The sequence below is a fragment of the Bufo bufo genome, chromosome 2 (assembly GCF_905171765.1).
Source record: "Bufo bufo chromosome 2, aBufBuf1.1, whole genome shotgun sequence".
Classification (NCBI taxonomy): domain Eukaryota; kingdom Metazoa; phylum Chordata; class Amphibia; order Anura; family Bufonidae; genus Bufo; species Bufo bufo.
The window spans coordinates 591,529,709-591,552,315 of record NC_053390.1 but is presented as its reverse complement, the minus strand read 5'-3'; the positions used below and the strand labels follow the sequence as shown (position 1 = coordinate 591,552,315).

General features: G+C 42.1%; 1 protein-coding gene across 1 annotated transcript in view; it reads left to right on the top strand.

The window, feature by feature from the left end:
* LOC120989893 (bifunctional heparan sulfate N-deacetylase/N-sulfotransferase 3-like) overlaps nt 1-22,607 on the top strand; it is a 607,584-nt gene that overhangs the window by 342,084 nt on the left and 242,893 nt on the right. The window contains exon 5 of the mRNA XM_040418281.1: nt 17,611-17,739. Coding sequence (XP_040274215.1) covers nt 17,611-17,739 — 129 coding nt within the window. The remainder of the gene's footprint in view (nt 1-17,610; nt 17,740-22,607) is intronic.

The following is a 22,607-nucleotide window of genomic DNA, read 5'->3' as shown; positions in this document are numbered from 1 at the left end:
ATGGCCAAAAAATAACCACACTATTGATGGTTAAATGCACTTGGGTGACACAGGCTCAGCCTGCACCTGATGTAGTATATGGCCAAAAAATAACCAGACTGTTGATGGTTAAATGCACTTCGGTGACACAGGCTCAGCCTGCAGCTGATGTAGTATATGGCCAAAAAATAACCAGACTGTTGATGGTTAAATGCACTTCGGTGACACAGGCTCAGCCTGCAGCGGATGTAGGATATAGCAAAAAATAACCACATTATTGATGGTTAAATGCACTTGGGTGACACAGGCTCAGCCTGCAGCTGATGTAGGATATAGCACAAAATAACCACACTATTGATGGTTAAATACACTTGGTGATAGCTTGTGCTGGCGCACCACAAGCCACAAAATGGCCGCCGATCACCCCAGAAAAAAGTGATCTAAAAACGCTCCTGGCAGCCTCAAAAAAGTGAGCAAGTCGATATTAGCACTTCAATGATCCACAGCTGCAGATCGATCACAAAATGAAGTCTTTTGGAGGAGTTAATCTGCCTAATCTCGCCCTAACGTCGCAGCTGCAACCTCTCCCTATGCTTGAATCAGCAGAGTGACGTGCAGCGCTACGTGACCCAAGCTTATATAGAGGCTGGGTCACATGCTGCACTGGCCAATCACAGCCATGCCAATAGTAGGCAAGGCTGTGATGTCCTCTTGGGGCAAGTAGTATGACGCTTGTTGATTGGCTGCTTTGCAGCCTTTCAAAAAGCGCCAAGAAAGCGCCGAACCCGAACCCAGACTTTTACGAAAATGTTCGAGTTCGGGTCCGTGTCACGGACACCCCAAAATTCGGTACGAACCCGAACTATTTTTTTTGCGCTGTGTGACAGGTATAGGTTTAATTACAGAATTAGACTTGTATCTGCACGGTAGCGTGTGTGTTAAATTTTTCTGAATGACACTATCAGCACCTTCAATGTAAGATATCCTTTTTGGGATAGATTTCAAGTAGGCCTCATATAGCAGAGACTAGTTATTTTGAGAATGGCAAATTTGGGAATAGTTTTTCAACCCAGAACAAAAAGTGTGCTTTTACGGTCACTACAAATAACTTGACCAGCTAAAACAGTACAGATTTGGTTGAATAGAAATGTGAGGCCTGTTTTTTTTTGCGCTGTGTGACAGGTATAGGTTTAATCACAGAATTAGACTTGTATCTGCACAGTAGCGTGTGTGTTAAATTTTTCTGAATGACACTATCAGCACCTTCAATGTAAGATATCCTTTTTGGGATAGATTTCAAGTAGGCCTCATATAGCAGAAACTAGTTATTTTGAGAATGGCAAATTTGGGAATAGTTTTTCAACCCAGAACGAAAAATGTGCTTTTACCGTCACTACAAATAACTTGACCAGCTAAAACAGTACAGATTTGGTTGAATAGAAATGTGAGGCCTGTTTTTTTTTGCGCTGGGTGACAGGTATAGGTTTAATCACAGAATTAGACTTGTATCTGCACGGTAGCGTGTGTGTTAAATTTTTCTGAATGACACTATCAGCACCTTCAATGTAAGATATCCTTTTTAGGATAGATTTCAAGTAGGCCTCATATAGCAGAAACTAGTTATTTTGACAATGGCAAATTTGGGAATAGTTTTTCAACCCAGAACAAAAAATGTGCTTTTACGGTCACTACAAATAACTTGACCAGCTAAAACAGTACAGATTTGGTTGAATAGAAATGTGAGGCCTGTTTTTTTTTGCGCTGTGTGACAGGTATAGGTTTAATCACAGAATTAGACTTGTATCTGCACGGTAGCGTGTGTGTTAAATTTTTCGGAATGACACTATCAGCACCTTCAATGTAAGATATCCTTTTTGGGATAGATTTCAAGTAGGCCTCATATAGCAGAAACTAGTTATTTTGAGAATGGCAAATTTGGGAATAGTTTTTCAACCCAGAACAAAAAATGTGCTTTTACGGTCACTACAAATAACTTGACCAGCTAAAACAGTACAAATTTGGTTGAATAGAAATGTCAGGTCTATTTTTTAGGCGCTGGGTGACAGGCTCAACTTGCCCCTGATGTAGTATATGGCCAAAAAATAACCACACTATTGATGGTTAAATGCACTTGGGTGACACAGGCTCAGCCTGCACCTGATGTAGTATATGGCCAAAAATAACCAGACTGTTGATGGTTAAATGCACTTCGGTGACACAGGCTCAGCCTGCAGCTGATGTAGTATATGGCCAAAAAATAACCAGACTGTTGATGGTTAAATGCACTTCGGTGACACAGGCTCAGCCTGCAGCGGATGTAGGATATAGCAAAAAATAACCACATTATTGATGGTTAAATGCACTTGGGTGACACAGGCTCAGCCTGCAGCTGATGTAGGATATAGCACAAAATAACCACACTATTGATGGTTAAATACACTTGGTGATAGCTTGTGCTGGCGCACCACAAGCCACAAAATGGCCGCCGATCACCCCAGAAAAAAGTGATCTAAAAACGCTCCTGGCAGCCTCAAAAAAGTGAGCAAGTCGATATTAGCACTTCAATGATCCACAGCTGCAGATCGATCACAAAATGAAGTCTTTTGGAGGAGTTAATCTGCCTAATCTCGCCCTAACGTCGCAGCTGCAACCTCTCCCTATGCTTGAATCAGCAGAGTGACGTGCAGCGCTACGTGACCCAAGCTTATATAGAGGCTGGGTCACATGCTGCACTGGCCAATCACAGCCATGCCAATAGTAGGCAAGGCTGTGATGTCCTCTTGGGGCAAGTAGTATGACGCTTGTTGATTGGCTGCTTTGCAGCCTTTCAAAAAGCGCCAAGAAAGCGCCGAACCCGAACCCAGACTTTTACGAAAATGTTCGAGTTCGGGTCCGTGTCACGGACACCCCAAAATTCGGTACGAACCCGAACTATACAGTTCGGGTTCGCTCATCCCTACTCTTAATCAGTATTTTTTGGAAGCCTGTATATCGCAGGCCTCAATCAGTATTTTGTGGAAACAGGTATATTGCAGGCCTCAATCAATATTTGGTGGAAACAGGTATATCGAACCCCTTAATCAGTATTTTGTGGAAACAGGTATATCGCAGTATTTAATCAATATTTGGTGGAAGCATGTATATAAAACCCCTTAATCAGCATTTTGTGGAAGCAGGTATATCGCAGCCCTCAATCAATATCTGGTGGAAACAGGTATATCGAACCCCTTAATCAGTATTTTGTGGAAGCAGGTATATCGAACCCCTTAATCAGTATTTTTTGGAAGCAGGTATATCACACCTCTCAATTATTTTTTTGCCCCAACATTTAGATCACATTACCCTGTTTATTTAGTGCAACAGGTGTTTCTCTGCCCTCAATCAGTATTTTGTGAAATAAGTTTTATCACACCCCTCAATAATGTTTTTTGGGGCAACAGGTATATCACACCTTTTGCAATTAGTTGTTTGAATAGCGTTTGTCCCTCTATATAGCTGCAATATCGAAAGAAAACTGCACACAACTGCTGCACAATACAAATGCACTATAGAATACTTTCTATGTCACACCTCTTAGTATATCACACCTATCGATAGCACACCTATACCAGTCCTTAAAAGGACTTTTGTGGCCCTATTAGCTAGCATATGGTGTCCTTAACAGCCTGTCCCTGCTCAACAAAGCAACCTTTCCCTACACTGGCAAAACACAGAATGTAAAATGGCTGCCAGATTGAGTTCTTTTATAGGTTGGGGGTGTCTCCATGTGCTGAAACATCTCAATTGGCTGTCCTGTCCACCTGATGGATGTGTCATGGGTCAAGGTTCGGCGCATTGCAAAAGAATATGGCCACGGCAGATATCGCCATATGTTTGCATGTTCGACGAATTGCGAACACGCAAAGTTGGCCGCGGAATGACCGCCGGGTGAACCACAAGGCCATCTCTAACGTCAATACAAACTTACTTCTGACACCCACTCCACTCTGTCGGGGGGGCTCTACTTGTATAATCGTTTAATAGAACATGTTCTGTAGACATCTATATGGAATTAGCTGACGACGGTGTAAAAGGAGTGTGCTTCTTCTTGACGCTAACATTGACCTGTAAGGATGAGTTCACACTTGAGTTATTTGGTCAGTTTTGGCCCCGTAATTGCCCAAATAAGTGAAGTGTGCAGTGATTCTAAGAGCGACGCCTGTCATCTACATTTCATTCTGACTCACAGTATTGTTTCACAACCACAGCAGACTCCCTATGCGTGTTACTGCAAGGCACAGTGTTGTACACCACTATAAAGGCTCTCTGTAGCCAGGAAATAGCAGTTTTTTAATGTGATTCGCCACAAATAAATTCAGATCGAACCAAATTTTTGGGGAAAATTCTGCTAACCGGCCGAATCCAATTTTTTTGAAATTCGCTCATCTCTACTAGTGACTTTAGATTATTTTTCTAATTCAGTCTTCTTGATATTTTTCTAGATAGTTTTCTAGTTTGCTGAATGTAAAATGTATTGCAGCCATTAATTAACCACACCATCAACACTGGAAGAAAAATAAAATTGAAACATGAAGACACCTAACCACACCACCACACAGTGACCTTATAATTGCATCCTGACACAGGCAGTATTTTAATTAAACGCTTTCTGACTGCCATAGACTATAAAAATCCAGATGGTTGGTATATAACTCTACAAGGATGCTCCTGAATGTCCTTGCATATTTAGCAGCTACATGCTAAACATGCAGCTGCAAGAGGGGTAAACCTGCTGTCACTGTCAGCTGGGCTCCCCAAAAGGAGGCAGGGACAATTTCGTACCATCACTGCCTTGTCCAGCACTGTATACAAAGCACTCAATGAGAAATGCTCATACAGAACAGGAAGTGGGAATGCCACTTCCTACGCTGATCCCATTCAGTCGCCAGTGGCTGAGTTACTGCAGTAATGCCAGATCTTAGAAGACCCAGATCAGCTCAACAGTGAGGCTGGATAGTCTTGTACATCCTCTCTAGGGGCTTCATTCCCCCTGTAATTTCGATTAACATGTCAGCACTAATATGTCAGAAGTATGGATCATTGAAGTGCTAATATCGACTTGCTCACTTTTTTGAGGCTGCCAGGAGCGTTTTTAGATCACTTTTTTCTGGGGTGATCGGCGGCCATTTTGTGGCTTGTGGTGCGCCAGCACAAGCTATCACCAAGTGTATTTAACCATCAATAGTGTGGTTATTTTGTGCTATATCCTACATCAGCTGCAGGCTGAGCCTGTGTCACCCAAGTGCATTTAACCATCAATAGTGTGGTTATTTTTTGCTATATCCTACATCAGCTGCAGGCTGAGCCTGTGTCGCCGAAGTGCATTTAACCATCAACAGTCTGGTTATTTTGGCCTCATGCACACGACCATGGTGTGTTTTGCGGTCCGCAAATCGCGGATTAACAAGGATGGCGTCCGTGCACGTTTTGCAATTTGCGGAACGGCACGGACAGCCTTTTATATAAATGCCTATTCTTGTCTGCAAAGCGGGGACAAGAATAGGACATGTTATATTTTTCTAGCTGGGCCACAGAACGGAGCAACGGATGCGGACGGCAGAGGCCTTTAACAATGTTGCATAGTAGCCACCACTATGACCAATGTTATATGAAAACATTACAAGTGATTGTCTAGGATTAGAATGAAGCATATGCTTTTTCCCAGAAAAGGTTTTGTCTGTCCATGGGCTGTGCCTGGTATTGCAGCTTGGCTCTTTTCTGTTGAATGGAACTGAGCTGTGTGCAGGCTTGATTTTTACGTGATGATATGTGGTTTTCATCAGTATCATTTTAGGGTACATAACACCTTTTGATAATTTTTTATTCATTTTTTTTTGGTGGCGAATAAGCAAAAAGTGGCTTTTCTGGCAATTTTTTTTGGTTTTTTTTTCACACCATTGCTCTGCTCTACGTTGTGAACTTCAGCAGTAACCCGACAGGCTGCTCCTGCATGAATGCTGGCTGTTGGCCAGACAAAAAATGCTGCAGCATGCATTTTTGCCTGGCTGAACACCGGCATTTATGCCAGAAAGCGGCCACATGATAGTCTATGGGTCCAGCAGTTCTCTCTATGGGTGAACGGTCCTATCCAGCAATGCCAGATCCAGTGAAATACGACAATCTATTCCTCGGTACAATGCCGATGTGAACCCAGCCTTAGACTGCTGCAGGTTTATAAGCCCCTGGCTTGCACTGGCTAGCATTAGGCTACCTGCATACAATGTGAGTAGCATCTGTTTTTTCTCCATTGATTCTTGTGTGGAACAACCACAGCTTAATACAATACAAGCAATGCGTATGTTGGGACTGTATGTTGGAGGGGCTGAAGAGAGGGAGGAGTAACGTGATTTACATGGGGCTGCATTGGAGGGGCTGATGTTATTTACATGGCACTGTTTATTTTTTGTGTTAATATGTATTTGTGGTCAGGGCGACGGCCCCTGGACGTAGGAACTAGAGCTAACCTCAGGCTGGGAAATGCCGGGAGCCCGTAGTGATGATAGGCCTAAAAGGGGGCCTATCCTTAAGGAAGAGCTAAGAAAAGGAAAGGGAGGGAGGGGTACCTGGCCGCACGTCCCGTCCCCTGACCTGCGTGGGGGTTAATATAGCCAAGGGGCGTGGCCTCTGCCCCTCCCACAAATACAGGCTGCACGGCAGCCTTAACTACTTGTGGTCAGGGCGACGGCCCCTGGACGTAGGAACTAGAGCTAACCTCAGGCTGGGAAATGCCGGGAGCCCGTAGCGATGATAGGCCTAAAAGGGGCCAAAAAAGGAGACCCAACCATACCATCAAACACTCATTGCACCGTACAGGGCAAGTGAACAGAAAGCACGGATCTCTGATCGGAGGATTTGGACCATATCTGGAGAACACGACTACCTCCCGCGTCCCATGCACCTGATAACCTGAGGAGGCATCTGGTGCTTAGACACCGCCTCAAACGAAAGGAGTGAAGCAGACCCTGTTTAGAGTAAATATACACCTACCGTTACGACACCTGTTTTGAACGAAAAGACCCTTCACGATGGAGGTGCGGGATATACCGTCTTATATCACAGTGCCTTCCATCTACCTTATCTCCTTGTCATGTGTACCGCCACACCGTTCTTGGAGCTGGTTAAATGCTGATGCAATTGAAGAGTGTCTGGAACCAGGAACGATTTACTCCTATGTTGCCTAACAGATGACCATATACGAGAAGGTCTGAATCCTGAGAGCTGCAGACTGAAACAAACAATGGTGAAATGGTTGGAAGTGCCTAGATCAGGCATCCCAAACCGCGGCCCCTCAGCTGCCGCAACCACAACCCCCACAACGCCCTGCTGCAGGCAGATACCTGCAGGCTGTCCGGGCTCCGCGGGAGCCACAACCCCGCAACAGCCGGAGGGCCGCAGCCCACGACCCCCGGCCCAGATAAACCCCAACCATCCACCAAGGGCCCCGATCGGGCACCAACTGTTCCTGGTGGCAACATACTTACCTCTACTTATTCCCCAGGCCACACTTCCAAATAAGGGCCAAAAGTCAGAACATGGTGCCTGTTGTCCTACCGAAGTAGCAAACTCAGTGAAGTGTAAACCCACCAGGCCTGGGGAACCATCCACAGAAATATATGGCTATCATGATTAATGAGCTAATGTGCCTGTACTAAGGACAGGACGTACCCCAATACCTGCAGTTGAGACAGAAAATGCTTAAGGTCGTGATAAACTATGTATGCTGCGCCTGTAGTCGTGATAGGACTTGTCGTGTCAGGTGACACGACAGACTTCGTAAACTTGCGCCTTATTACTGTACCTCCTACTGGAAGATGAACCGATACCCAGGACTTAGGCCGGACACCAACACCCTCAGCCCGAGTTTGTAGATAAAGTAAGCATGCCTGGGAGAAGATGATGTCCGCAAAGGCAGGCTTGGGATGACTGCTTATAAAGAAAACAATGAAACCCAACAACCTAGAAAATAAAAGAGTCAGAGAAAATAATAACGAGAGTGGGACTCTAATGGCACAAGCCACACGTGCGAGCCACCCCAAGAAAATTGTATTGCGAGCCACAGATGACCGAGCCATGCGAGCGGGACTGAGGACAGAACAGACATGGAACTTACTTGTTATGGGACCACGCAGCCGGCCTCGACTGGCGTTGTGTGTGTAATATTTTTTATTTTTTCTTTATTTTTTCTTTTTTTCTTTGAGAAGCCATACGTGAGAGACTCAAGTGGCAGAGCCATGCGTGAGAGACTCTAATGGCAAAACACATGTGTAACCCTAAAAGGGGGAAGCCAAGCGTGAGAGACTAATGGCGGAGACATATGTGTGAAAACTAACACAGAGAAGTCATGCGTGGGACACTAATGGCGGAGACATATGTGTAACACTAAAACGAAGCCATGCGTGGGAGACTAACGGCGGAGTCATACGTGTAAGACTAAATGGAGAAGCCATGCGTGAAAGACTCTAATGGCAGAGACATGTGCAACCCTAAGACGGAGAAGCCATGCGTGAGAGACTAATGGCGGAGACATATGTGTAACACTAAAACGAAGAAGCCATGCGTGGGAGACTAATGGCGGAGTCATACGTGTAAGACTAAATGGAGAAGCCATGCATGAGAGACTCTAATGGCAGAGACATGTGTAACCCTAAAAGGGAGAAGCCCTGCGTGAGAGACTAATGGTGAATTCATATGTGTAACACCGAAAAGGGAGAAGCCGTGCGTGAGAGACTAATGGCAGAGTCATATGTGCAACACTAGAATGGAGAAGCCATGTATGAGAAACTAATGGCAGAGTCCTACGTGAAGACTAAAACGGAGAAGGCATGCGTGAGACTCCAATGGCGGAGTCCTATGTGACACTGAAGGGGGTAACCATACGTGAGAGACTCAAATGGCAACGCCACGTGTGAGAGACTCTAATGGCGAAGTCATGTGTAACACTCCAAAGGAAAAGCCACACGTGAGAGACTCTAATGGCGAAGTCATGTGTAACACTCCAAAGGAAAAGCCACACGTGAGAGACTCTAATGGCGGAGGCATATGAACCCTTAACGGGAGAAGCCATACGTGAGAGACTCTAATGGCGGAGTCATATGTGACACTAACAAGGGAGAAGCCATGCGTGAGAGACTCTAATGGCACAGCCATACGTAAGAGACTCTAATGGCGGAGTTATATGTAACACTAAAAAGGGGGAAGCCATACGTGAGAGACTCTAATGGCAAAGCCATGCGTGAGAGACTCTAATGGCGGAGTCATATGTAACACTAAAGGGAGAAGCCATACGTGAGAGATTCAAATGGCGGAGTCAAACATGACACAAAAAAAAAAGGGGGAAGCCATGCGTGAGAGACTCTAATGGCAAAGCCATGCGTGAGAGACTCTAATGGCGGAGTGATATGTAACACTAAAAGGGAGAAGCCATGCGTGAGACTCAAATGGCTAAGCCATGCGTGAGAGACCCTAATGGCGGAGTCATATGGCGGCTTAATTTCCCTCTTAATTAATTAACAACCACTATGCCGCACCAGTATGACTTGGGGACTCGCATAACCATGATCCTCTCCGACAATGACCTAGGACGCTAACCAGCCTACAACCATATTGCCCCCCCTGAACAACATGAAGAACAAACACCGGGCCCCCGAAGCCCTGAGGTCCCCCGAAGCCAAGGGATCGACCCGGAAGACCTTACCGTGATGATAAGCAATTAAACCTGAGCCCGACCTAAAGGCAAATGCATAGACATTAGTGATCCGAACCACTTGCATGAATGAAACATTAACCAACCGTGAAATTGAAACAGATGGGGGAAAAACCAGAGCCAGAGGCATTGCAGTTAGCTAAGAAAAGCCCCTAGTCGTGACAAACACATGAACAAGTGTGAAACATAGTAGGAACTTACTCCTATCGGCCCACTGTCCGCTAGGGAGCTATTTGGTTAACTGGGGCGGGAGATCCAACTGCGTGAATGCGAACCAGAGGTAAAGGAGATCAGTCTGCGTAACCCACCACCGAGGAAAGAAACTCAAGCCTGAAGAAGCAGCTATGTTTAACGGAAGAGCAGAATTAGAGCGGTGCGCTCATAGCCCTAGCAAGAATACTGAGTAACCATAATGTAGAAATGAAAGAAATGCAGCTTAATGTGGAAGCAGAGTAGAACACATGATGCAAGAACAAGTGGGTAAATGCAGCTCTGGATGTGAGAGGTGCCTAAAACATGGTATGGGCCCAGCTCTGAGTATGAGCATGAGGAGCATGGTATAACGCAGCTGTATGAATGCAAGCTGAAAGGGAACAGAGTATTAATGTAATGCAACCGCGACCGCTGCTCTAGAAGTGACTGGCGTATAGGACAAAAATGTAAAAGCAGACACACGGCTGTAGCTTGAAGGTAACAATCCTAACCACGATCGTCTGACCATGGAGCCCAACTCCCTTCGCCCAGAGCGCTACAAGTCACGGACCGTGGAACCACGTCCGATCCTACCATGAATGTAAGCACCAGACCCGAGTGAGAACTGTGCCACCATGAATTCATGTCCAGGTTCCCCGACGTGTGTCATATTTCTCCGACCCGCCAATTCAACTAAATGTGTTGTTTGGAAGTATACTGAATATTAACTGTGTCTTTGCACAACATTACCCTATGGGAACTAATAGCAGATCTATGTGGTATGTAGGTAGACAGTGGCATACGTTTGAGCGAATATGCACGTGAATAAGCTAAAATCCCCGACACGATATCATGCCCCATTAGATTTGAAAGAGGTTGTGTTCAGTAATGTAGAGCACCTATAACAATAATACACATCTGTGGAACACTGGGAACCGGGTAAATGGGTGACAGCTCCCATGAAACCAGCCCCGAGCCTAGGAATGTGCCCGTGCTGGTGTACCTGCGCCTCTGTACGTGCGACTGCAGACCCCCCGGCCGGCGGCGGGGTTACCAATACCGTGCGAGCCCCAGAACTGCCAAGTAGGCATGCAAACATCACATATTTGGCCACAATTGAAGCGAGACTAGAACAGTGAGTGGGGAACAACATAATGTTCCCCAATGATGATCAGCAACGTGCCTGATGGAAACAGTGGAAACATAAACAACAGGTAAGGTTTTTGTTTTTTTTTACATACGGAAGTGATTTATCTATGTCACTGTCTGGTACATGACCATGGACGATGGGTCGTTTTTAACAATACATATCGGACTTGGGGATAGCTGTGACCTCACTGTAGGAGCACTGTATTTATTCCACTAAACTGCCGTATATGGATCCCATGCTTGTACTATGTAATAACTGCCCACTAAAATCTACATTGACCCGAGCCTACTAATATTCTGATAGAGCATACCTGTATCTTTTTAGCCTATACCATCCCAAATAGTTGTTTAAAAAACACAGCGTTTGTGAAAACGTGCAAAATAACCTTAATTAAAACAGTAATGGTAGTTGGTTAAAATCGCAATGAGAATAAAAAAGGCTCACTTCACCCAGGAGGGGTAGGGTGGGATAAAGCACATAACACCCACCCTGCTTCCTCCTGCGCCTGGATCGCCTGTAAGATCGTCCGGAAAAATGGCAGTCACACTTGGAACTTCTGTTTATTCTCTTTTTATTGTTCTAGCACAGGGTAGGGGTAGGAGTAGGCTCGACGCGTTTCGGGGTCACTGGGATCCCCTTCATCAGGAGCATAAGTGGATCATGCATAATGGCAGGTATTTATGCAGTGAAAAGGCGCCAAGAACGCCAGAAACTGGCGCCAAAAAACGGGAGGTACTGGCGTCACTTCCGGTTTGCGTTCCAGGGTGGAACGCATTGTGGTAGGCTTAACTTGGAGTGGTTTCCGATTTGCGTTCCAGCGTGGAACGCATCAGGAAGCATCTCGGCCTTGTAGTGTATTGAATGTGGACCAGGAGGGGAAGCGACGTCACTTCCGGTGTGCGCTCCAGCTTGGAACGCATCGGGACCGATGTAGGTATTTTTCGGGATGGGCTATGAATCGAATACGGGGGCGGCTGTCCTCGATGCCGGATATATGTACAACTCAACTTGTGGTCCGGGCGGAAACAACATTAGTGGGCGGGGTTCTCAACACGGTGCGAGCGTTACCAGGGGCGGAGCCGCAGCGTGCCTAGCAACCGGCACACGCGGCTGCTCCCGGAACGCCCGCCCGCGCCGCCCGGCCACGGCATCCCCGCAACGAGCCTGCCCGCGGTAAAATCATGGCGAGCCGAGCGCTGCCCCCCCCCGGGGTGCGGACCCGACCCGCCGTGCGGTAACCACGCTGCCGCACCGGCATCGGATACCCCCTGCTTACCTGACCGAAGCACGAGACGAGCCGACGCCGACCAATACTCACCCCAACCGAGACGAAAAAGAGCGGGACGTGCAGGAACCAGACGTGAACCGGAAGTACCAGGTACCTGGCCGCACGTCCCGTCCCCTGACCTGCGTGGGGGTTAATATAGCCAAGGGGCGTGGCCTCTGCCCCTCCCACAAATACAGGCTGCACGGCAGCCTTAACTACTAGTAGTATTATGTAACAGGTGAGGTTATGTCACCGTGGGGAGTGGGGGAAACTACCCACCATACAATGTCTGAAATTAAAGAAAGCTACTAGACCTGGAAGCCAGGATAAGGGAGAAGGTTACCTCCTATCGCCACCCTCATCCAATCCCTGACCTAACTGCATGAAAAAACCCAGATGATAGGAGGGCTCATGCACCGGAACCTGGGCCTTACTGACCCTTGCGGTCCTTGCAATATGGAAGTCAGGAATAAGAGACGTCTGATTCATCCACGACATGGATAAATCGGAGTCTCCACAGGCCTAGTAACAAGGAGGAGACAGCAAGCAACAACAGAATGGCAGGTAAGTGTCCTGTGGCCAGATGACCACAGACAACAGAACGACAAGATCACTTTCCGGAAGCCACAGCTTGCTGTCTTGTAGTTCCCCCTTCGGGAAACCCCAGGGATCCCCTTCCGGAGGTACAACAAACAGGACATGTCTAGCAACCATGCGGGATCATCCACACCATAAACAAACCACACATGGAACAAACAACTAGACAAACATCAATCCATAAGTGCAGCACCACACATAACAACAAAAAGGAAGGGTAGACATAGGCAAGGACCTCGATGTCCCACAAGGTGGCCCTCAAGGAAAGGGCAGCTGGAAATGCCCAGCAAAGGGGCTTTACATCCAGCCCCAATAAAGGCTCAGGCTCTCAGCACCAAGACTATAAAAGCCAAGAGGCCACACCCAGCTCCGCCTAGCACACACCTTAACCCTGTGCTCACCAGAAGGGAAGGGAAACAGCCTTAAAGGGAAAGCGCATAAACAGCAACACGTTGCCACCAGCAACCAGCATGCACGGCGAAAGTGTCACGGCAAACAACCTCCAAGCCGTTACCGTTACAGGTTACCCGTATTCTAATTTTCTTCAACTACTGTTGTTAGCATACAGCAGCCAATTATCTGAATATATTGGAAAAAAGTTGAAAAAAACTAAAGACTGTTAATAGAACATCACTCTAGCAATTCCATTTTAGTGTTGGGCGCGAATATTCGAATAGCGAATATTAATTGCGAATATCGGCACTTTGAGAATTCGCGAATATTTAGAATATAGTGATATATATTCATAATTTTGAATATTCTATTTTTTTTTTTTTCAGTAACCTCCTCTCTTGCTAGTGGGCAAATGAGAAGGCTGCAATGTCTTAGTCTGAGCTTAGCAACATCCCTAGCAACCCTAGCAACCAATAGGAAAGTTGTTGCCTTGCATTAGATAGTTAGTTAGCCTATATACAGTACAGACCAAAAGTTTGGACACACCTTCTCATTCAAAGAGTTTTCTTTATTTTCATGACTATGAAAATTGTAGATTCACACTGAAGGCATCAAAACTATGAATTAACACATGTGGAATTATATACATAACAAACAAGTGTGAAACAACTGAAAATATGTCATATTCTAGGTTCTTCAAAGTAGCCACCTTTTGCTTTGATTACTGCTTTGCACACTCTTGGCATTCTCTTGATGAGCTTCAAGAGGTAGACCCCTGAAATGGTTTTCACTTCACATGTGTGCCCTGTCAGGTTTAATAAGTGGGATTTCTTGCCTTATAAATGGGGTTGGGACCATCAGTTGCGTTGAGGAGAAGTCAGGTGGATACACAGCTGATAGTCCTACTGAATAGACTGTTAAAATTTGTATTATGGCAAGAAAAAAAGCAGCAGCAAAAGTAAAGAAAAATGAGTGGCCATCATTACTTTAAGAAATGAAGGTCAGTCAGTCAGCCAAAAAATTGGGAAAACTTTGAAAGTAAAGGCTATTTGATCATGAAGGAGAGTGATGGGGTGCTGCGTCAGATGACCTGGCCTCCACAGTCACCGGACCTGAACCCAATCGAGATGGTTTGGGGTGAGCTGGACCGCAGAGTGAAGGCAAAAGGGCCAACAAGTGCTAAGCATCTCTGGGAACTCCTTCAAGACTGTTGGAAGACCATTTCAGGGGACTACCTCTTGAAGCTCATCAAGAGAATGCCAAGAGTGTGCAAAGCAGTAATCAAAGCATAAGGTGGCTACTTTGAAGAACCTAGAATATGACATATATTCAGTTGTTTCACACTTGTTTGTTATGTATATAATTCCACATGTGTTAATTCATAGTTTTGATGCCTTCATAGTCATGAAAATAAAGAAAACTCTTTGAATGAGAAGGTGTGTCCAAACTTTTGGTCTGTACTGTATATATAATACAGACAGTTAGTCAAAGATAGTCAGTGTAGGTTAGATAGTGATATAGTGTAGCTGCTAGGTTCTGCTGTCCATACATACATGCTACATACATAGTGCTGTATAAATGTATGTATGCTACATATATACATACAAAGTGCTGTGATGTCACAAGTTCACAACAATACTTAGTGCACCAATCACTAATAAGTAGTCAGACCTGTTAAAATGTGAAGTTGCATGTATTACACCAAAATATTCGAACAATTTGTGCCGATTTTGCAATCGTGAATATAATCAAGCACTCTATCTGCATATAAAGCTATTGTAATGTTCTGCCATGCCAACCATTTTCTCCAGTCTCAGGAAACTTCTAGCAGCTTGAAAAATGTAGCTATAGTGACCCACCCCTGTATTTCGTGAATATTACATTGCCGATTTTTCATGATCAAGAAAATACCAAATATTCACAAAATATTGCAAATTCCAATATTGCCCCTGCCGCTCATCTCTATTCCATTTTGGTCATTAGAAATGTTGCTTCATTCTTCAGAGGTTTTTTTTTGCCCTCAAAATTATCATTCAGACATAAGTGCTATTATTTTTATTTTGTTAAGGAAAAGTGCTCACATCTTTAATAGTATGCAACTCTACAATCTATGAATATTGCTCTGATACTATAAATGCAGTAGTGTTTGCATATTTCCCTTTCTCTATGTAATATGCAGAAATATGCATCTACCTGTGTCTTAATGGAAAACAAAAAGGATGAAGAGAGACCTGTGCCTTATAATGAAGTATTTTACACATAAAAGAAATACAAATATAGTGATTGCACTTATAGAATGCAGAATAGAAACAGACTAATAAAAGTAAGAGGGCTATTTGGGAGCCTTGTTGACTCTTTTTCAGATGAGATGTTCATGGATTTCAAGATGAAATTCCCAACTTCTCTATTGTTTCATTATTTTGTTTTCTTCAGTTACACTTATTCAACATAAAAAGATGCATAAAACAAGCAGAAATATAATGAATCCTCTTCTCATGAGATAAAAAGTAAATGCACTTGTGGCCATTTTAAAAGGGGGATGTAGGAATTATATTTGCATTGGTACAATTAGTTAATTTAGTCTAAAACTGAATTAACCCTTTATTTTGGGCAATAAAATCATATCTAGGCAGTTGTCATTATAATTCAGTGGTCCCTCAAGTTACAATATTAATTGGTTCCAGGACGACCATTGTATGTTGAAACCATTGTAAACTTGAATAATCAGCTCCATAGCCCCAAAATGTTATCCAAGATAAAATAAAATGAAGATTTAAGAAAAATAAGCAGATAACTAAGTCAGATAAAACAAGTTCTTATATATAACAGCCAGGAATAGCTGCTAACTAGTAACTAATATAACTATTTTACCAGAGAAGTGGATGAGATTGGTTGGATAGGAGTCTGAGACATTGTATGTTGAGTCTAGTCTCAGCTTACGATGGGTCAGAAAAGACCATTGTATGTTGAAAATATTGTATCCTGACGCCATTGTATCCTGAGGGATCACTGTACATAAAAATAAGCACATGTAAAGAGCAAACAGTATATCGTATAGTCTCAACAAGGTTGCTTATTGCATATAGACAGATGTTTTAAAAAATTTGAATTATTGTACCTTTAAATAGTGATAAGCGGCAGGGGTCATATTCTGATTTGTGATATTTCGCAAATATTTTGTAGAATATTTGTCGAATATTCGCGAATTTGAATATTCGTTATATTCTACATACTTTGTTTTGCTTGAAAATTGGCAAGGTAATGATCGCGTAATATGCGAATATTAAGCGATCAATACAGGCGTGGGTCAAAAACAAATATATAGCACTATAGAATATAGTGCTATATATTCATTTTTAAAATATTCTTCATTTTTTCCATCTGAAGACATGATTCCTCCCCTGCTTCTTGCTTCAGATGGAAAAAAATTACGAATATTCAAAAAAACTAATATATAGCACTATATTTAATATAGTGCTATATATTTGAATTGTAGAATATTCGTCATTTTTTTCCATCTGAAGTGAACAGTGTTCAGTGTTCACTTCAGATGGAAAAAAATGACGAATATTCTAAAATACGAATATATAGCACTATATTGAATATAGTGCTATATATTTGTTTTTTAGAATATTCATAATTTTTTTCCATCTGAAGTCATGATTCCTCCCTGCTTAAGTTGCTTGTGGGCAATGACTCATTGGCCCACAAGCAAGAAGCAGGGCGGACTCATGTGTTCAGATGGAAACGAATATATATAACGAATATATAGCACTTTATTCTAAATATTCGCAAATTCTCAAAGTGCCAATATTCAAGATAATTTGCTTTTCGAATATTCGTGCTCAAAATTACTTTAAATATTGGTACATAAAATGAAAATGCTGAAAGTAACTGTGTGTAAGTAGAAAAGTAACTGGATGAAAGCTAGTATTGACTGGTACTGGCTTTGGGCTACTCCAATATGTTATTCTAGTGTAGCATGTCAATTTAGGGAGAGAGAACACTTTTGATCAATGCAACTTTATAAAAAAAATAAACATGTGTTTTGGTATTTTATTGATATCTGATATTAGGCCTATTTTTTATGTAATTTTGAACAGGTGATAACATTGAAAAAAAATCATGTAAAGTAAATGAAAAGAATTTATACACATTAATACAAAAATTGGGACTATAAAGAATTATTAGTACCTCTGTTGTTATCTTTTGTTAATATTAGAGCCAAAGTTGTCAATATTGTGCTGTTATTTGACAATTTGTATGTATTTTATTATGATTTCTCAATAGGTTCTTCCTCGGCAAACTTGTGGTCTGTTCACACATACTATTTTCTATAAAGAGTACCCTGGAGGTCCACTTGAGCTAGATAGAAGCATTCAAGGAGGGGAACTTTTTTTTACTCTTGTCCTGAATCCAGTAAGTACATATACTTTAATATTCATCATTAATAAAACATAGATGATAGTCTGTTATACCATATAACATAATAAATAAGGTCTGGCATGTCGAGAATGATTCAATAAAAAAATTCAGATTGAATCACAATATAAACGTAACATTTTAGCTATGATTAAACGGGTTGTCTCAACTTGCCGTTACTACTGCCGTTGCTGCTTCAGTAGCTTTCATTGCCTTGCATGAGAGCTGCTGAAACAACGTAGCACAGCAAGCTACAGATGCAACATCGTTAGCGCTCCTCTTTTTTGCATATAGTTACAAACGAAAGGCGATTTTCTCTTCTTCACAATAGCAATACATAACATGGCCAGTAGATGGCAGTACAAAATGAAGCAGTAGTATTCGAATCTGGATATACTGTAACCCTTACCCGTTTTGCTATCATCATGATGTATTATATAGTATCGGCAGTGTTTTAAGGTTAAGAAGGAGGGTAATACTTGCAAGGATGGAAGAGGACAAGCTGTGGCTCTGCTGATTGCAATTTCGCTGCCTAATTACAATAGTATAATGCACTTCGGATGAAAGCCTATAATAAATGCCTATGGTTCCTGAGGCTGTGTATTTATTAAGAGCTCAAGTGGCAATAAGTGACCTTTCCCTGATATCTGAGTTGTCACAATGCTAATGTCAAGTTCTGCAGGGCTCGAGGAGTCTGTGCTATTGAATCCTCCTAATGGAGCAGGCATGGCTCCTCGTCCTCGGCAATGACAGGCGCTGTTCATATCGGCTCACAGATGTAGCAGAGCTGCAGCGAATCGAGTGACTATGTAAAAGGGTAAAGGACAAACTCAGCTCGGTGATCTCTGCCAGCTTTGGTACTTTCAAAAGCAGAACAGCAGCCCAAAGCGTTCAAAAGTGCAACCCCCCCCCCCTTATGATAAACGTTTCTACAAAATGCGTGAGCGTAAATAAAAAAGCCTTATGCGATATAGAGACGTAGTCCGGGGAGGTCCCTGAAAGTGGAGCCGCCTGAGCCTTTTTATTAAAACAAACATATACAGCGCCTCACCTCCAGCCTTAACTAGATTGATAAATTACTCCGCTCCACTACTTTAATTATGTATATGGGATGCAAAATAAATCACCCAACTGCAGCACCTCAATCAATCACTTTTAAATGATAATTGCGTCTGGGTGAATCAATCTTTTCATTTCTGACATTTTGCTAATTTTAGTTTTGCCGTGGTAATGCTATGCCAGGCGGAGTCCTAATGGCCATTCACATTAATAACACTAGGTTTCATTCATAGAATACTGCAGCCAATGGGATGCATTTTCCCACTGTCACGAGAGCCAATCAGGGACAGTCCCCAGGTAATTAAGGTTAATTGCTGATGACAGGTTGTCAAAACACTGGTTTCAAAATGTATCCCATTGGCTGCCTATTCAGTATTCTATGAATGAAACCTATTTTTAGTAATGTGAATGGCCAGAGGAGGGCATGTGACTCCTTCAGCCAATGAAAACACCCCTCCGGGGTATATAAGGACCAGCCAGAAAAGAAAATGGCAGTCCCCTTTATGTTTAAAGCCGAAATACTGTCCTTTTGTTTTTTATTGACCTGTATATTTGGGTTTTGCTATGGACATGAGATATGACCCGATCCAGCCCACATTTTTCTGATACCTACCTGCTTGTTAGTGTGGGACACTGTGAATACACTTTATTTCAACTTAACAGAGACTTTGGATCCTTGCTGAACTCACAGCACTTATTTTACATGTGATCCTCATGCAATACATGTACTTATAAATAACAAGGATGTGGAGAGATAGGTACTGACTGCATTTATGTATTTGCCATTATAGCGATAAATAATGTTGATTTATTGATATCTATGGTATAGAAAACATATTTGTACTGTATGTATTTTTTTTATTTAATTGGGCGATTAGGCTATCTTTTTATGCTTATTTTTTATTTATTTTTTTATCATTAGTAGTATGTTATCTCACAGTGCTATTTGTTAAATAAACTTAGATGCAAGACCAGCAGAAGGTGTGCACACCAAAAAGTTTTACTTTTAGATCGATAAATACGGTAGATAGCTTAATAATATCATACTTGGTTTGGATTGCACCAGTATGATATTAATAAGCGATATAGCTGGGTTATATTACTGTCTGTGTAATTTTAACACATTCTTATATGTACTGAACCTATTTTTTAAATAAAAAAATACATACAGTACAAATATGTTTTCTATACCATAGATATCAATAAATCAACATTATTTATCAGATAGTATATACAGTACACTGGAGATTACAAGACTAATAAAAGTGTGAATTAGATATAGTGTTTTGTACAGTATAATGTACATAGATAGATAGGTAGGTAGAAAAGAGGAGGAAGGAGTACAAAGACTGTGGCATTGAATTTCCATTAACCCAGTTGCCGTACAATGCGCGCACCCATCCCCCAAATTTTCTATTCATTGTTCACCAAGGAAACTCCTGTACAAAGGGCATGCTACTACAGAGGATATTGATATCTATGGTATAGAAAACATATTTGTACTGTATGTATTGTTTTTATTTAAAAATATGTTCAGTACATATAAGAATATGTTAAAATTACACAGGCAGTAATATAACCCAGCTATAGCGCTTATTAATATCATACTGGTGCAATCCAAACCAAGTATAATATTATTAAGGTATCTATCTATTTATCTATCTAAAAGTAAAACTTTTTGATGTGCACACCTTCTGCTGGTCTTGCATCTAAGTTTATTTAACAAATAGCACTGTGAGATAACATACTCCTAATGATTAAAAATTTAAAAATAAAATAAAAAAATAAGCATAGAAAGATAGCCTAATCGCCTAATTAAATAAAAAAAATACATACAGTACAAATATATATTACTGTATATGGTGTTACTTTACACCCTACCCCCCACTCTCAGTATGGCTACATTAGGATCTAAGGCCCCTTTCACACGGGCGAGGAGGGGCTGGAGGGGTTAAAAATAAATAAAAAATAATAAACTACTGTACAATGGACTAACTGTACATTCATATATTTATGTATCGATCACAATTATGATTCAGTACATCGAGAATATTAGACTATATATTTGCATATGCAGCTCTATAATATATCTGTATACACCGCTCCATTATGTCTTTAGATCTGTGATACAAGTGGATTAGATTTGGATAACACCTGGTGATACATTGTACCTGATTTTTTGCGGCCTACTGCATACAGATATATAATGGAGCAGTGTGTACAGATATATAATGAAGTGTTGTTTACAGATATGTAATGGAGCAGTGTACAGTATACAGATATATAATGTAGTGGATACAGAGTGTATTTATTAGCTATGTTCCTATAGTGGCTGAATGTTAATACAGTATCGAAAAACAACATGTACAGTATGGATGCATTTGTATTTAGCAAAGCCTTTTGATCATTTCCTCCTTGACGGCACCCCCCACCGACCACCCCCCCCCCCTTCTGCCAGGACAACTCCCATACCTATTCTTGCTATTCTTAATGTTGGATCTCTTTCTCCACAATTGCGCAATGGAAACCTAATATGAATTATGATGTTAACACTGACACCAGTAAAACAAATAATATTGTTACATGAAAAACAAAAATAAATAAATAAATCAATACAGCTGCAGCGCTGGGTAAGTTTTAAAATACACCAAAAGTTTACAGGCAAAAATAGACCAATATATACAGCGTTGCTACTATATTGATTTATTATATATAAATATATTTTATATATTTATTTATATATTTATATTATATATAAATTTACATATAGTATAATTATTTATTAATGCAGAGGTTATCTATCTTTCTAGCTATCTATCTATATTTATATATGTCCATTATACAATACACTATATCTAAATCACCATACCTCATATGGATCATGGAATAAATAATTATACAATATTACACTAATTATACTATATGTAAATTTATATATAGGAAGAATACGTACCTGGTATTTTACTTTCCTTGAGTACGGAGGCAGCACATCACGGGTTAATACCATTCCCTTCAGATTGTAGGACCGCCCACCTAGATAAATCAGAATAATTAATTAATTAATTAGCTCCCTAATATAGGGCGGCAACCAGAATGCATCCTTGTGTTAGAAAAATAGATCCAGACACAAAAAATTCATAATGAAAATATTTATTAGGGAGGGTATTGATGTGCTGCCTCCGTACTCAAGGAAAGTAAAATACCAGGTACGTATTCTTCCTTTCCCTTTTCGTACTCCGGCAGCACATCACGGGATTTGTATAGATCCCAAAGGGGGGGCTTCCGCATCTAGTACTGCACTCAAAACCCCAGTGCCAAAGGCTGAGCTCTTGGTATAGATGTCCAGGCGGTAGTGGTTCGCGAAGGTCAGAGTTGAAGACCAGGACGCTGCGTTGCAGATGTCTTCTAGAGAAACTTGCGCTTTTTCCGCCCAGGATACTGCAGTGGCTCTTGTGGAGTGTGCTTTGATTGGAAACGGAGGAGCAATCCCGTCAAGTGCATATGCTTCCATAATCGTAGACTTAATCCACCTTGCAATGGTATCTTTGGATGGACATTGCCCTCTTCTTGAACCGGCATATAACAGGAGCAGGTTCTCTGCCTTTCTGAACTCCTTGGTTCTGAGAAGGTAAATTTCAACCGCCCTCTTAACATCTAGTGTGTGTAACACACTCTGTTGTTCATCAGAAGGATCAGGAAAGAACGCTGGAAGGAAAGACTCTCTGTTAATGTTAGAAGAAGATGAGACCTTTGGTTGGAAGAAAGGCATGGTACGAAGTAGCACTCCGTCTTGAAGAATCCTCAGG